This window comes from Agelaius phoeniceus, chromosome 10 (genome assembly GCF_051311805.1).
Source record: "Agelaius phoeniceus isolate bAgePho1 chromosome 10, bAgePho1.hap1, whole genome shotgun sequence".
NCBI classification, from domain to species: domain Eukaryota; kingdom Metazoa; phylum Chordata; class Aves; order Passeriformes; family Icteridae; genus Agelaius; species Agelaius phoeniceus.
The window spans coordinates 27,153,597-27,169,115 of NC_135274.1; the positions used below are offsets into that span (position 1 = coordinate 27,153,597).

General features: G+C 39.8%; 1 protein-coding gene across 6 annotated transcripts in view; it reads right to left on the reverse strand.

The window, feature by feature from the left end:
* HPS3 (HPS3 biogenesis of lysosomal organelles complex 2 subunit 1) overlaps positions 1-15,397 on the reverse strand; it is a 26,416-nt gene extending 11,019 nt beyond the window's left edge. For 4 of the 6 annotated variants that reach the window (XR_013183560.1, XR_013183559.1, XM_054638858.2 and 1 more), the window contains exons 1-13: positions 14,955-15,396; positions 13,495-13,989; positions 12,043-12,229; positions 10,977-11,062; positions 9,042-9,234; positions 8,696-8,777; positions 6,759-6,913; positions 5,127-5,235; positions 4,736-4,917; positions 4,201-4,378; positions 3,329-3,559; positions 1,505-1,690; positions 154-342 (exon numbers count right to left, since the gene is read on the reverse strand). Coding sequence is in view for 4 of the 6 variants with exons in the window: in XM_054638858.2 (XP_054494833.1) it covers positions 154-342; positions 1,505-1,690; positions 3,329-3,559; positions 4,201-4,378; positions 4,736-4,917; positions 5,127-5,235; positions 6,759-6,913; positions 8,696-8,777; positions 9,042-9,234; positions 10,977-11,062; positions 12,043-12,229; positions 13,495-13,989; positions 14,955-15,177 (2,496 nt within the window). In the remaining 2 variants the exon portion in view is untranslated. Of the gene's footprint in view, positions 1-153; positions 343-1,504; positions 1,691-3,328; positions 3,560-4,200; positions 4,379-4,735; positions 4,918-5,126; positions 5,236-6,758; positions 6,914-8,695; positions 8,778-9,041; positions 9,235-10,976; positions 11,063-12,042; positions 12,230-13,494; positions 13,990-14,208; positions 14,469-14,954 lie in introns of those variants that run through there. The other 2 variants (XM_054638857.2, XM_077183604.1) reach the window with 2 other exon arrangements.
* Between the last annotated feature and the right edge of the window lie 122 nt (positions 15,398-15,519).

Here is a 15,519-nt window from a genome sequence, read left to right on the forward strand (position 1 = left end):
CTAATATGTAACTGCACATCACCTTATTTTATTTCAGTCTTGCTTCTTTTAAGAGATAAACTATCTAGAATTAAAATATTAAGGATGGTACTTGGATAGATTGTGGAGGAACACTGCAGTCCTAAAACTTACTCTGTGTGGTTTACAACTTACTAGATCCTCTGTTGTTTTCAATGGCTTAGTCTCAGGAAGTTGCTTCTTTGATATTCTCCAAACATACTGAGAAGTAACCCTCAGTAGGAGCTCCTGAAGTATTTTTTTCTGAGAGGACACTACAAGAAGAGCTTCCCAGAAATCCACCAGGAGCTGGGGAATAGTGTTTTCACTGCTATTACACAGCATCTAAGAACAAAAATGATAGAAGACAGCAAGTTAGACTATGGTGATTATTAGTAGCAAAAGTTAGAAAAAACAGGAGGAAGAGTTTTTCACTTTTACTAGAAGCAGAATTTTGATTTCATTTTTGTCCTGTGATTCTATGTAATACACTGCTATGCAAAGTAAAAAGTTCATTAGATGATTTTAAGGTAATCAATTCTGACCAACAGATGTGACTTCTTCTGCAGGATTAACTCTACTGCCAGAAATGTCAGTACAACTGTCAGCAAGTATTTACAGACTGCTAATGAGGAGCATTTTTACATATGTCGATAGACAAGTAAGTGTCTTGAAAAGAAGTCTCTATAGTCCATTATAACATCTGCTGTGTAGTTCAGCTGGGTATCATGGTAGAACCCACAAGGAAGATGATTTAGGACCCACTGTGCCAGCAAAAAGAGTTCTTACTTGGTTTCCAAATGGTTTTAAACAACAACACTTGTTCTAATTGGAACTTCATGACTTGCTCTTTTTGATATAGGTCTTTCACAGTAACAGATATACTTAAGACTGCAACACACGTACATTGAAGAACACATCTTTTAACCCAAGTGTTGCTATTCACATTTGTCTAGTCCCAGTTGAGAGAAAGAAAACTTCAGGGACACTAGAAAAGCTATTAGTATTTCTTATAAACTGCAGACACATACTTTTCTTTCACTGTTTTATACAGATCATCAGAACATTACATATCTGTTACATATTTAAGTTGGATTCTTTAGAGGTATGTTTTAATTCTGAAGATTTCTTTAAAAGAAGAATATGGAATTAATTTATCTAAATTCTGTAACATTTCCATGGCCTTAGAAAGCTCAATTACTAGGAAGCCACCGAAAGGGTTCTGAGATGAGGGTATTTTCCATTCAAATGACAGGGTAAAAGCAAAGAACTTAATGGGTTGGTTTCTTGCTTTCTTTTTTTGCTTTACTTAACCAGTATTTCATTCCATAAGGTACGGTTTCTGACTCTGTAACCATCTATCATGACTAGAATATCTCCACCTGTCATCTCGCTCTTTCTGAAGAAATGCTGAAATGTGAGTGAAGGAGCAGCTGAGGCTGCTTCTCTTTCCCACAACAATGTCACCATGAAAAAAATAGAAGCAAACACATGATCACAGGTCAACCTTGAAAAAGGTATCTGCTTCTTCTAGTTCAATTTTACTGTTCTCATGTAAAGCCACAGTGGCAGCCACCAGCAAACCAGGCTGCATCTCCTTCAGGTGAACAGCAAACTCAGTTGGTGTAACAATTCCTTCCTTACGCTGCTGCAGGAGCCGTGGTTGCCCAATGAAGCCGCAAGCCAGTGTTGTCTACAAACATCAATAGATACAAATCAGGTAAAGAATTCAATATATAGATTATTCTACTCAGTAAACTCAGTATTTCCTCTGGCAGTGAAATTTAGATGGAAGCAGTCAGGGAAGAAAGCAAATCCTTTCTGCAATTCAGAGTAGCTCTCCAGAGACAGAGATCCAAACTACATTCTGGAGCAGCGACTCCTGAAAAACAGGCCTTGTACCTGAACACTGAAAGTAATATTCAGTTGAAAGATGGAGTTAGTGAGCACATAAAATGGATTTCACTAAGTAATCGAAGATATTTGATATACAGGGTGGTTTGAAAAATCACTGGCTGACTTTTCAAGAGTCTACTTCGCAGAAGTGTGATTTTTATTTTGAAAATACCGCTGAAACAATGATCAAAATGTGCTTCACTTTGTGTAACAAGAAGCTATTTTGAGTTATGTGAGTGCTTATGAAGGTGAATATAACATATTATTCCCATTTTAAAGGCAGTGGCAAAATAATGCCTAAGTAAATTAAATTAAACAAGACATATAAGGCAGACCTAGAAGAAATATTAAGATTAGCTTTCTGAAAGTGTTTTTTCCTACTTTGAAATAAAATGCTTTTTTAAAGGTGAAGAGCAATAGAACATATTTAACAGATCAGATTAGAAAGAAAGAAAATCCAACCAAAAAGACTCAAGCCTAAGCCACCTTATTCTCAAAATAACATCCATGCAGTGTGTGCGCTCACAACATGGCAATTTCACTTGATCGTGCTGCAAAAGCAGGTGGTGCTGAATATAATTTTTGAAACAGCTCCCCACGGTTCCGACCCTGCAACTCAAAACCAGCTAACTTTAAAAACTCTGCAGGACTTTTTCCACCAAAGCATGATATCTAACTTTGAAACAGCTATCCATTTATTTCAAAAGTGTTTAGACTCCCAATATTCCACTATAAGAAAAAGCCTCTACTACCTTTTAATATTCCACAGTCTTGATCAAACTCAACAAGAAGTAATTTACAGACTGGTCTCACACAATGTGAGTATCTGTGGCAGAGACAGCTCCACTAACATTTCTGCCCCCAGTGATGAGGAATTCTTACTTTCATAGCTCTGAAGTAGGTTCTGATCTGGTCTTAATAAGAGTTAAGTGCTTTGATTCCACATAAGATGTGAAACTGTATACAGAAACTTCAGTTTGTAAGCACAATGAACATATACTCTGTTCAAGAAAAATTTTATAATGGCTGTTTGTATACAGGTGTTTTGATGGGCATATCGCATATTAATTTCAGGTGGAGAGGTGTAGAAATGCTTCTATACAATCCTCCCATGCAGCTGAAGAGCACTGGCAGAGTTGGTTACATCCCAGTAAAACAACATTTAATTGATCATAATAAAGAGCTTCAAAACTTGCTTATTTTGTAAGTTTTCGCCAAGACAAGACTACCCTACCTGTAGGGCAAACTGTACACTCCCAGTGTATGTCAGCCCTCCATTCTACTGTTACTGCAGACATTCAGTGGAGTCTACACAGCCTATCAGGAGAAAGAGGAGTGACTGGAAGCTTCTTTTACTGTAAAATGCAACTACAAGTCAAACTATTGCCCTGGACTTTGTAAAGCATGAACAGCTCATGCTCTTGGCATACTTTACCTCCTTATAGGAGTGCATTTCATGTTCATACATTGCCAGGTCTCCCATTTTCAGAGCAAAGAAAGCCTTAGTAAGTGTCAGGACCACTGATGGCATCATCTTTTCTATTTTCTGAAGATACTTCACAGCTGTCAAAGGACATATGTTTCTCATGCTGGGACTGCAAAGGATATCAGGAAGCTGCACAGGGTCCGCAAGATAGAGTATCTGGAGAACTTTATTTCCTGATTCCTATTGAAATAAAAGCCATTTGACAGTTCAGACCTTTTCAGATGTTCATTTTTCTATGGCATTTGAAAGTACTGCAGTTCTGTTGTTTTGTTTTTTGCGACAGGTTTGTTTGTTTTTTTTAAAAACAGACAAGTTCAGCTTAGCTATCAAATCACAGCACCTTTCCTGCCTCTCTCCTCCCTACTGGTAAAAGTAAAGGATTTCTAACTGGTAGTGATTCAACTCATATTCTGGCATGCTAGGAGAATATCTACCACCAAAATGAATTGTTTTTAGCAATTGGTACAATTTAGCAATGATCAAAGAAACAGGTTGTTTTGTTACAGAAATGGAAGATGACAGAAATTTGAGGCAGGGCTTTCCTAAAACAGAAGTATCTCTGTGCAAGTGGGAACCAGATCATAGCAACATGCATCATGATAGCCAAACATGTAAGGCATTGCTTGAATGCAGTCCAAAGCATCACAGGTACTGCTTGCTATTCAACAACAGTGGGAAAATAAAAATAATGTGAAAAAGAATAACTGTAAAACTAGAAAAGCAGCTCATCATTTTCAAAGGGAAGGTGATTGATATTTGATACACAATTCTTAAAATCAGAATTGCATTAGCAGAGTACAAATAAACCAACTTATTTCTACCTTACTTAATTCTTCATTTGAGTCTTCATTAAGAGAATGAGTTAAGTAAAATATAAATCCTCTCTCGTATGTCTGTATTTCATCACCTTCTGAAACTAGTCTCTTTAAAACTTCAGTCATGGATAAACCTGACATTCTGTAGTATGGCAAAGCAAGGTGGTAATCCTTTGTGTCAAACCTGAAGGAAATAGAGAGGAAGGAAAAAAATAACAAAACAACTAAGGGCAATGCTTTTGCCATCACTCTTTGTAAGAACTAAAAGTACATCAAACAAAGTCACAGGCACATCAGTTATCTGCACATATTGTTCATATTCAACATAATTCTGTTGAATTCAATATAATTCTGAATAATTCTGTTTAATGACAATAAAGACAACCAGAAGAGAAGACTAGATTAAGCTGGTTTTGTAAAACAGAAAGGTCTGTATGACATATGCGATCTTAATGTAAAATAGCAAAGAATTGTGGATTTTCATTTTAAGGTTACACCACTGGAAACACATGCCTATGCCACTTTGACATCTAAAACATACCTGCTGTAGCAGTCTCCTAAGAAGGCACAACTTTCTCTGAATGCTCTTAGAAGATCTTCCTTCTCATCTGATTTAAGGAAATGAGGGTCCATTATAGCTGCTCTGACCAGTAAGTGAGCCTCACTTAAAAGATGGATGCAGCTCTCAGTTTTAACATTTTCGTAAGTTCTACTATATTCTACCTAGAACAGACACAGCATATACTTAGGCTGCTGACAAAAGTAAGAATATACAGGAACAATTTTAATGAGGACAGCATCTGTCTGAAATAGGACTATGGGCTATTCACAAGAAATATATTACACCATATTCAGCAATGACATGCATCAGAGATTAACTAGCAGTACTTATTTTCAGTTAGCAAATAACAAAAGCAGGAGTTGAGCAATACCATTTCTCTGTAAAGCTGAATTGTTGAAACAGTGTTTATAATATATAAATTCCAACCCGGCTCTGACTCAGAATTTGTTCTGGATTTGATGCAGTCAGCCTTTCTGGAACTAGAGAAAAAAGTTGAGTTGTCAGTGTTGAAATAAACGCCATGCAACCAAAAAACCCCCACTCATTTTGTAATTCAAATGCATAAATAGGTATGTCTGCAGACCAGTAAGTGCTGGAGAGTTAAGCTGTGAATTTAAGTCATACTGGCTAGTAACAGAACAGGGATAGGCATGTTCACACATAAGAGTCATCATCAGAACTGTCCACTACCTCTTCTCCTGTGCTTAACACCAGGGAGTATCAGGAATCATAGAATCATCAAATGGCTTGGCTTGGACCTTAAAGATCATCTAGTTCTAACCCTCCCATCACATGCATGGGATGCCACCCACTGAACAGGTCAGACTACCCAGAGCCTTATCCAACCACACCTTGAACAGTTAAGTAATTTAAATTAGCTGTTTAATCTCCTGTAAGGACTTAGTAGTGCATGGTTGCCCCTGCAGCTCTATCAAAGTGTTTGCCAACACATGGCATAAAGAGGTATCAGAATACTTTTATTCTAAAACTTTGGCTTGGTCTATAAAGCCCTAAGGTTAAAAAAACTGTAAGAAAACAGACTCTTTTTGTTCTGTTTTTAAATTTTATTTGAACTGTACAGACGAGAAGGTTTTTACATCCTATTTTCAAATGACTGTGCTACGTAGCTTAGTATTTGTCCATTACATTTTTTACAGAAGGCAAAAAGTGTATCTTCTTCAAATGTCAATTTGATAGAATATTTGAATATTTGAAACAATGCAACTAGCAGAAAATGTGCTTTATACAAGAAAACTAAAGTATTTGGAATAGTCATTTTTCCTGACAGGCTTCTCCTTATCTTCTTCTGAATAATGTCTGCTCTAGACTTTATGAAATATGGGTCAACTAACTCCTCAATCAACTAAAGCTGTCCCACTCTCGTTAATTACCTTAAACCAACTTTAAAAATGTGTTTTCTGAATAACTGCTTAGAATAGCTCCTTAGCTGTTTTATGAAAAGCCTTCAAAAATGGAAAGGGAATAGCAGTTTCCTTGGAAATTTGTAAAAAGTCAGATATACCTCTGGCTACACACATGCTACAACTGTAACTTGGGGCAAAGTCTGACCAACTTTTGTCATTGATAACTACAGTGATGTTCACAACTTTCTTGGCAAGAACCCTTAGGCCAAGATAAGACATTTAATTTTGTGCTGTGACATATTTTGTGACCTGTAGCTATGGCACTACATATTTTTGGTACTCTACATTTTTTCTCAAGATAAATACTTTGTAAATTCTCATGATAAATTCTTACTAATGCTATTTTAACATTTTGTTGATTTCAGGCATTTGTGACTTTATGCTCATTTCTTCTATGTCAGTAAATACAACAGAATTGAAAAAAATAAAAGCTTGATTGCTCTTCTCAGTCACTTAGAAGGTAACTATTTCTCAAGAGTTTTTCAACAGAAGAGCCTCTCTTAAATTGCAATATCCACAAGTTCAACACTGTACACAGAGCTGTAAGTACCAGCTCCCTAAAAGACACAAATCCTTACAGCATCCTTCTTGTAGGCTTTCTTCTTTCAGTAATATCTTCTGTGTCTGCCTTAGTCAAAAGAATTATATGGTTTTTGAAATGACAGATAGCTCTTGGTCCTATAAAAAGTTGCATTCTTAATGTACAGACATCCAGTGTGACAGGTGGACAAGCCTATAAAGGAAAGTGACTGTTTTGTAATTCCACTTGGTATGCACATTGAGTTTTTAAATAAATCAGAAAAAAAAAAAAGTAACCTTTGTACAATGATCTGACATTAAAAGCATCCACTGGCTTTCCTAACTTTGAGTGCATCATATAAGCAAGAATAAAAATACTCAAATACTCATAAAGGCCTGACAAGAATTATTTAATGAGTGGAAAAAAAAAAAAATTTCACTCTTCAAAGCAACTGCACAGTTTCAGCTATGTTTCTCAAAATAATTGAACCTGAAATAGATGCCTAACACAGAAAACTTTATCCTGATTAGTTTGATTTTGGCCGCTGATTATAAAAGTCTTGATTTGAGTTGCTTATAAAAAGCAAGTACAGATAGAAGTATTATATTTGTTTGCCTATTGTTACCTTACATAGCCAGTATTATTTTCCCAATTTGTTCTATATGCACTTTTCACGTAAAACATATGCTATCATCTATACTGGACTTAAAATTGAAAAATGCAGCCTCATTTGCACAGAAATATTCTAAATTTACAGCTTTAAAAAGATAAAATAGTACACTTACAAATTAACATATACAGTGAAACAAAACAACACAGTGTTACATGAGTAACCTGCTTTTTGAAGAAACCTCAATTTCTTGTAAGAGGTGGAGGCCTACAGTGGTGGTCTGGAGGCTCCAGACTGCCCTGGGCTCGTGAGACCCAGAATGAGGCAGCTCTAAACCTGGTTTAAAAAAACAGCAGGAAAAATAGTAATGGCAAATAATAAAAATAACCGCCATAACACTTCAAACTCCACACTGGGGCAGGGATACCCATGAGGGAACTGGCCCATGAAGGACTCACACCAGCACAGGGATGTCCCTGAAGGGACTGTAGCCCATGGATGGATCCATGCCAGAGTGGGTGGACACACTGTGGATGGCAAGCTGCAGCATGTAAATCTGTGTAGGACTGCAGCCTTCACACCTCTCCAAAACTCCTACAGACACAGGAGGCAGCCTGTTGACTGACTGGAGGAGCTATGATGGATGTCAATATAACGCACAGTAAAAATGTAGAAAGCTGAGACTAGAGAATGGACAGGAGAGATTGTGTCACGTGCTGGTATTACCTATCCAGAGCAGAGAATACATGTTTGGCTCTTGAAAAGTTTATAAAACTTTTAATGTCCTATGGTTTCTTTATATCTGCTATCTACATGCTCAGAAGAAATCCTTAAATGCTACCTTAGAATATACCTCCGTCTATCTTTCCTACTACTTTTATTCATGTATATCACAATTTTTACATTCAATAGATTTTTACTGATAAGCAATTTAAGGAAGGGGAAAAGTTAAGACCTCCAAGGATCAAAAGCCCTCCTTCTAAAAAACATGCCCTAAGTATCTGGTAGCAGACTTGTTTGATTGCCTACATGCCTCTTAGAAAAACTGTTTTTTCAAGGACACCTAAGAGAGAGAAACATCATACAATAAAAGAAAACTCTGCACCCTTTGTTCAATTTTATACAGAAAAGCATGGAATTTAGTTTTAAAAATACGTGATTTTATTGCTTTTCATGTTTTTGAAAACATTCTATAATGGTCTAAAATTTTGCACGGCAACAACAGATTTTGAGACATCTGTAGACCACCAAAATACAACATGCCATTCATTTTGGATGTTATTTTATTGGTTCAGCCACCAGAAACGAACAGGATTTTAAACCTTAGGTCAACTAAGTGCCATACCACTACTCCCATTCTATTAGTGAGGTAATGAGAGGTGTACCTTCACAGTCGTGTCAATATATGGATCCTCACTACGAGCTGCTGCTGCACTGCATCGCACTGTGAAGCACTGCAGGTTCTGACTAGAGGAAAAGAGGAAAACACAACAATGAAGAAAAGAAATTAAGATTTGCAAAAGTCATGTAGCCAAGACTACAGTTAATCAGCTCTTTTTCCTTTGAAGAAATGGGCTTAAAAGCCCAAGCAGGAGGGTATGTTGAATACATGAGCCTGCCCAGAGATTTCCAGGAGGCTACGAAGGACGCATCAGAGGGGAAAAAAATTTTGAAAGGACAGCAGCACAGAGAAACATAGTAATACTATCAGTAAAACCATAAGCATAGTACCTTGTAATGACGTGTAGGAACTGTGGAGTGAGGACTGCCTGCTCTGACTTTTCTGAATATTGGTAGGTAGAAATTAGTTCTACTAATTTCCCAAGAGAGTAGAGATATCCAACATGAGGTAAAGAGAAAAAGCAGAAGAGACTCAGAAGTTTTCTCTTGCTCTCAGTTTCCTCATAGGCTGTTGCAGGAATTCCTAAAGATAACAATAAGAAAGGCATTTTATGTGCTTCATAAATAAAAACCCAGCAATTCCATTCCAAGCCTGATGCCTAAAGGACAGAATCAAACCTGCCCAAGTGGCAGACTAGTTTTCTTAGTAGCTAGTAAAAAGAAGTTTTTTAAGAAGTTTTTTAAGAAGTTTTTTAAGAAGTTTTTTAAGAAGTTTTTTAAGAATGAAGCTCAGTGCATATGTCAAAAAATTGTACGGCATGTAACCTCATTTGGAAGCATTTTCACAAAAATATGAATGTAGCACCTAGAGAAGAAATTCTGTAGATGTAACAGCATTAGAGAGTCCTAAATTCACCAGAACTAAGCATCCATGGACTGAAAGCTTGATCTTAGACAATTGCTTTTGAGTTGGAATGAATGCTCATCCAGAGCTGCAGCTTACAAAAAAGTAGGTATTACTTAAGGGAACAAAAGGCTGGAAATCACAGAATTTATAGGATGCCACTTTAGCAGGTAACAGCTGCGATCATATTCTAGAGACCCTCTTAACAAAGCCTGTAAATCACACAAGAGCATAAGACAGCTGGAGTTAAATGGCAAGTAGCTTATTCTTTTCAGTCAGCTGCAAGTTAAATGAGGCATTGCTACTTAGCAGACAGTAAACCATCTCAAACTGAGTGAGGAGTTAGTAAAAGTCAAGTGCCAACCGTATCCTGGGATGCATCAGGCACAGCATTGCTGGGGGGGCAGGGATGGGATTGTCCTGCTCTGCCCTGCACTGGGGCAGCATTAGCTTCAGTCCAGGGGGGCAGTTTGGGGCACTATAATACAAGAAGGATATAAACCTATTAGACAAGAGACTAAGGGAGGGCTAAAAGGACGGTGAAGAGTCTGGAAGGGAGGCCATAGGAGGAGTGGCTGACACTTGGTTTGTTCAGCCTGGAGGAGACGGAGGAGAGATCTAAGAGCATTCTACATGCAGTTCCTGAGGGAATGAAGCTATGTCGGGGGGGTTTAGGTTGGCCATTAGGAAAAGGCTCTTCTCCCAGAAGGTTGTCAGGCACTGAAGCAGGCTCCCCAGGGCAGTGGTCACGGCCCAAGCCTGCCAGAGGCTCAAGGAGCATTTGGAAAATGTTCTCAGGCACTTGGTGGGATTCTTAGGGTTCTCCTGCACAGGCCCAGGAGTTGGATTCGATGATCCTTGTGAGTCCCTTCCAACTCAGGACATTCTATGATTCTACAAAATCTGAATGCTAACATACAGCATTAAGTTCTTCCATGGATCTTTTGGGGCTTGAGCTAGTGAACCCCTAAAATCTGCATTCATCCCTTCCAATTTTAATTAAGGCCCTTCAGAAAGGTAACCAGTATCTTAGTGATTATTAATGTTTACTACTCTGATTTCCTCAGCTGGCTGAGTGCAGTGTAGTATCTTGTAGTAAATACAAAGGAGAATTTTATTAATGCAATGTAAAGAGTAACTGGTTTGCAACACAAAATTTATTGGTAAAGAACCAATAAAAGCTGATTTAGTCACACAGCGCGTTGAATTGGTATTTTAGTTCAAGTTTTATGTAGAACTTGGGGGAATTAAAATATTTTTTTGTTAACAGAAGCTCAGTTTAAATCATTGAAAAGGGAGAAAAGATCTCAATTTAAAAACAAATCATAGACAGTGTATGAAAGAGGATACACAATGAAGCTCTTTCCTTTCGCAAGCCTCCTGTGATACAGTCCATGGTGTATTCATGCATATCCATTTACCTGTCTGGTATACAGGAAGCAGTTGAACAGAGTGCAACTTCGTCTCTTCACAAAACCCAAAAGGTGACTGGCCAGGTGCAAAACGTCTAGGAAAACAGTCCAAAAAATCATGGGACTGCAGTGAAAAATTATGATTATATACTTTGGACAAGTAAACAGCACTGGATAAAAGAAGGAAAGCTCATGTTTTAACACTCAACAACAATGCACACTCCTACTACCAATGCCATTAATAGCAATGCAAAGAAGCACATGGTACAGTTAGATGGAACTCTATTAATAGAGTTCCTGCAACCTAAATCCTCTCTCTTTGGTTGTCTGCAAGATGCATGTCAAAGTTTGACATCACTGAAGAAATCCCACAACTGATTTTGACCTCAATTTAATCTTTTTTTTTCATCTTTCTTTTTAGTCCACTGAGCTATATGGAAGACCATGCCATGTCCAACACTATTTTTTTCCTACTATGTGTCATCCTTTTCCCTGCTTTGCTTTGGAATTCACTGTTGGACCCTGGCATCAATTCTTCCTTAGCTTTTGACAGAAATTTTGGTGAAAAAGGAAGACTAAATCAGCTTCCTGAGGAGGGGACCTGGAGACACAGGTGGAAAACTGTTCTCCATGGGATCCTGGGAAAGGCTCAAAGGTGTGCCAGGGGAGGGTTACACTTGATGTGAGGAACCATTTTCTTACCAAGAATGGTGAAACACTGGACAGGCTTCCTAGAGAGATGGTTGATGCCTTAGACCTGTCACCGTTTAAGAGGCGTTTGGACTGTGCCCTTAACAATATAAACAATATACTTTAAGAGTGGCTCCCCCCTGAAGTGGTCAGGCAATTGCACTAGATGATTGCTGCAGATCCCTTCTGACTGAAATATTCCATACTAAAAAATGGACTCTCCTTGGTATCCCATGATTTCCTCAGTTCAAAAGAAACACCAAACCTTACAAAAACCCCAGAAGTCAAAACATCAGGGGTTTCCTTTCAAAAAGACAAAACACACAATGCAGTTTGCTTTTTTGTAGTAAATTAACCCATAAAAGGGAAAATATATCTGTAATACCTGAAAAGCAGATACTGCACTTGGAAGTGCTTTGTGTCTTCTGTAGGTAACTCTGTAGATTCCAGTGTGACAGGTATCTCACATAGCTTACTTTCTTCCCCAAGCAGTTCCACTGGCTTCTGACATATGATGAACTCATCTAATTCAAGCTGTAAAGGATGTGTTGAAGGACTTTCATCTTTCACACCTGAGCAATGAAAATGCTATCTTAATTGTTCAAACCACTCCAACCACAGCAGTAAGAAAATAGTATGACAATATTGATTAAATACTCCAATTACAGCTACCCTGCTAGCATTGGCTTCCTCAAACCACAAGATTCTGAAAACAGCCATACTAGAAGATGGGAACAATTCCTATTTAAGCCTTAACAGTCTGAATACTTAAGAGTCAAGATTTCTGGGGAAAAAAACCCTAACAGGTAAACTGCTCACTAGAAGGTGAGTCAACGGCAACTGGTGCCACAAATGACTGGTCATCAAAAAATGCTCACTTTTGGCTGAAGAGATTTTGAGAAGGCAAATGCAGCTATCACAGGAAGCTGTGTTATCTTTTGCTCACTTAAGTCCTGGAAAGCAAATCCTAGTAACACTCAGAAAGTAACTAGAACTTTTCTATGTGGTTTTTAGTAATTAAAAAAAACAACAGGGGGAGGAAGGACACCATTATCTGAGAAAAGACCCATCTTCACTCAGTGAAGAACATTGCATTTATATTGTCCCTATCTGAAAAGTCTTATTTACCTATAAATGTTTTCTAGGTACAGTTTCCATTTCTAAATGACCCTCCTTTTAAGTTTCTCCAATTATAAAGAAAGGACCTTCCTAAGGTTTGTTGGTGTTGATCGGATACATATATGTTTGGAAAAGTGGGAATTGATAGTTGATTACATATGGATCAATATCCTGCAATATACAGGAATGAGACTTCCTGAGTACCTCTGTTTCTGGGATTTCTATAATTCTAAGACAAGCTCCTGAATAAGATAAGGGACTGAAAAAGGAGAATTTGCTTGATTATGGCAGGTTCTGATCCTAACAGTTAAAAAAGTATACAGATATCACAACAGAAACATTCTTCATTGTGTAAGCCAGTTACTTAGGCAGTGACACTGATAGAATAATTTTTCTGAACACAGCGCACTGAACTATTACTACTTTAACTTGGCCCATTGTGGCATCCTAAAACAGGGACCTAATTCTGCATCTGCAGAGGCTGTACTATCTTCTAAAGGTGGAGAATAATAGCATATTTGTCTGAAATGTTACCTCCAACTACAGGTTGCTACAACTTTTCATGCTCTAGAATATTCAGCTGATAGTCAGTGATAGGACAATCTGGAAATATTTTCTGAAGGGCAAAGACCTTGTTTGAGACAATTTCAGAACAACGGGAATGAATTAGCAGATTCTTGGAGATTAAAAAAATTTAAAAATTTATTTCAGCACCTACCTCCATCCACAGCCTTCTCCGGTGCACTGACTCCCTGAGCATACTGCTCTGTCCTGTCTGCACTTTGCTGGACCAGTTCCAGTTTCAGGATTAGAACATCCAGCTCTGTTGTTATGGCTATATGTCTGGCACAAAATGCAACTTCAGCAGGAATGAGGTTATCAATGTGCAAAATTAAGGAGCGTTCAAAATCTAACACAGTCAAATTCTGGTTTATGACACGGTATTTCAAACAGAATATGACAAGTTTATTCTTGCAGCCCACAAGTAGATCTCCATTCACAGGACAACATGAAATGCACAGTGGAGGATCTGAAAGTGGCATTTCAACAACTGACATTTGTTCTTTTAAGGCTTCACTGTATGACTCTTCCATCTTGTGACCAACCATCCGGACACACACACGAGAACTCCCTGCAGACATGCATCTCCAGTTCATATATGCTCTTAGGAAAGTTGCTCTGCTTTTTTCTTCAATTGTCACTAGATAGTCTCCTTAAAAGAAAGCAGTCATACTGATAATCATTTAAAAATAGATTACAGTTTCTGAGCTCGTTATCTGCTGTAGTATGCTACAAAAAACATCTTCAAGTCTCAACTCTTACAAAAAATTCCAGAAACAGTTTTCACCAGTTTTCCTCTAACTGAATACAAAGCGCAGGTTTCTTTGCTAGGGGGCACACACTTCACACATTACTAAAAGCAAAGACTTACAGATGTAGGTTCAGAGTAACTCCTGTGTGAATCCTCTGTGTAAGTTGTGATTGCACACAAGGTTCCCCCCACCTCCCCGCCTTCTGATATCCACTAATGAGGAAATATTTTGTTCTCTACAGACCATGGAAAGCAATGGACCAATAGATTCATGAAAAGTTGTGGAATGGGCTGGAACGACCACCCCACTCCGTGCTCTAAAAACAAAATACAAGAAAAAAACCCGAAACAAACAACAACAACAACAAAACAAATAAACAACCCCCCCGCCAAAAAAAAATCAAGTATTCCCCCCCGGCAAAAAAAAAAAAAGAAAAAAAAAAGAAAAAAAAAAAAGAAAAAAGCAAGCAGGGGCAGGTGCACAGACCGCAACCGAGGCGGAGGCAGACGATGAAGGGAGGTGCGGATCCCACCCTCCCTGCAGGCCCGAGCGCTGCCGGCGCTGGGACCGGCCTGCGCTTCCCTGCCCGGCCCGCAGGCCAGCCCGCTCCAGCAGGTGCGCCCCACCTCCGTCTCGGAAGTACCCTGAGAAAGAGCCTGAGGGAGACGCGGGTGGGAGGGCCAGGCACTATTTCCGCGGCAGAGCCCGAGCGGCTATGTTCGCCGCCCGCCTCCCGCAGCCCCCGGCCCCGCTGGCCCTCCATCCCCACCCGGCGGAGCCCCAGGGCCGCTCCACGCACTCAGACCTCATGCGTGCCGGTCTCCCTGGCCGAGCACTCACGGACCCAGCGATGGCCGGGACTGACCTGCCGAGCTGTGCGCCATGCGCAGCACCGGACCCAGTGTGGCGAAGGAGCCCAGGGCCTCGCAGCGGCCCTGTTCGCGCACGGTGAACACGTCCACCCTGCAGCTGGCCGCCGTGCTGGCCACGAACAGCACGTCTTGGCCGCAGCAGAAGTGCGCCGGTTCTTGCTTGCAAGGCACTACTCGCTGCGACCCGAACGGGTGAAGATTGTAAAGCTGCACCATGGTGCCGAAAAGTTCCGGCGCGGCAGCGGAGAGGGCACCCGCAGCCTGCCGGGGCGGCGCCCAGCACTTCCGCGGTGGGCGCACCCACCCGCCTCCGCGCGGCGCTGTGCGGGGCGGGCTCGGGCGGCGGTGTGGCTGCCTCGGCACAGGTACTCTCGTACGAGGTTCCGTATGGCCTTGGCGTGACTCAGCTGCTGGGTGAGCACCCCCGGGAATCCTCCGTCATGGCAGAGCAGCGCCTTACACTGGTGGAGCTGTCGAGTGGAAAGAGAAACTGAGTGATCCATGAGGAGCGTGAGACGGAGGACTGGGAACGGTGGCTCATGAATGGAAGACCTTGCT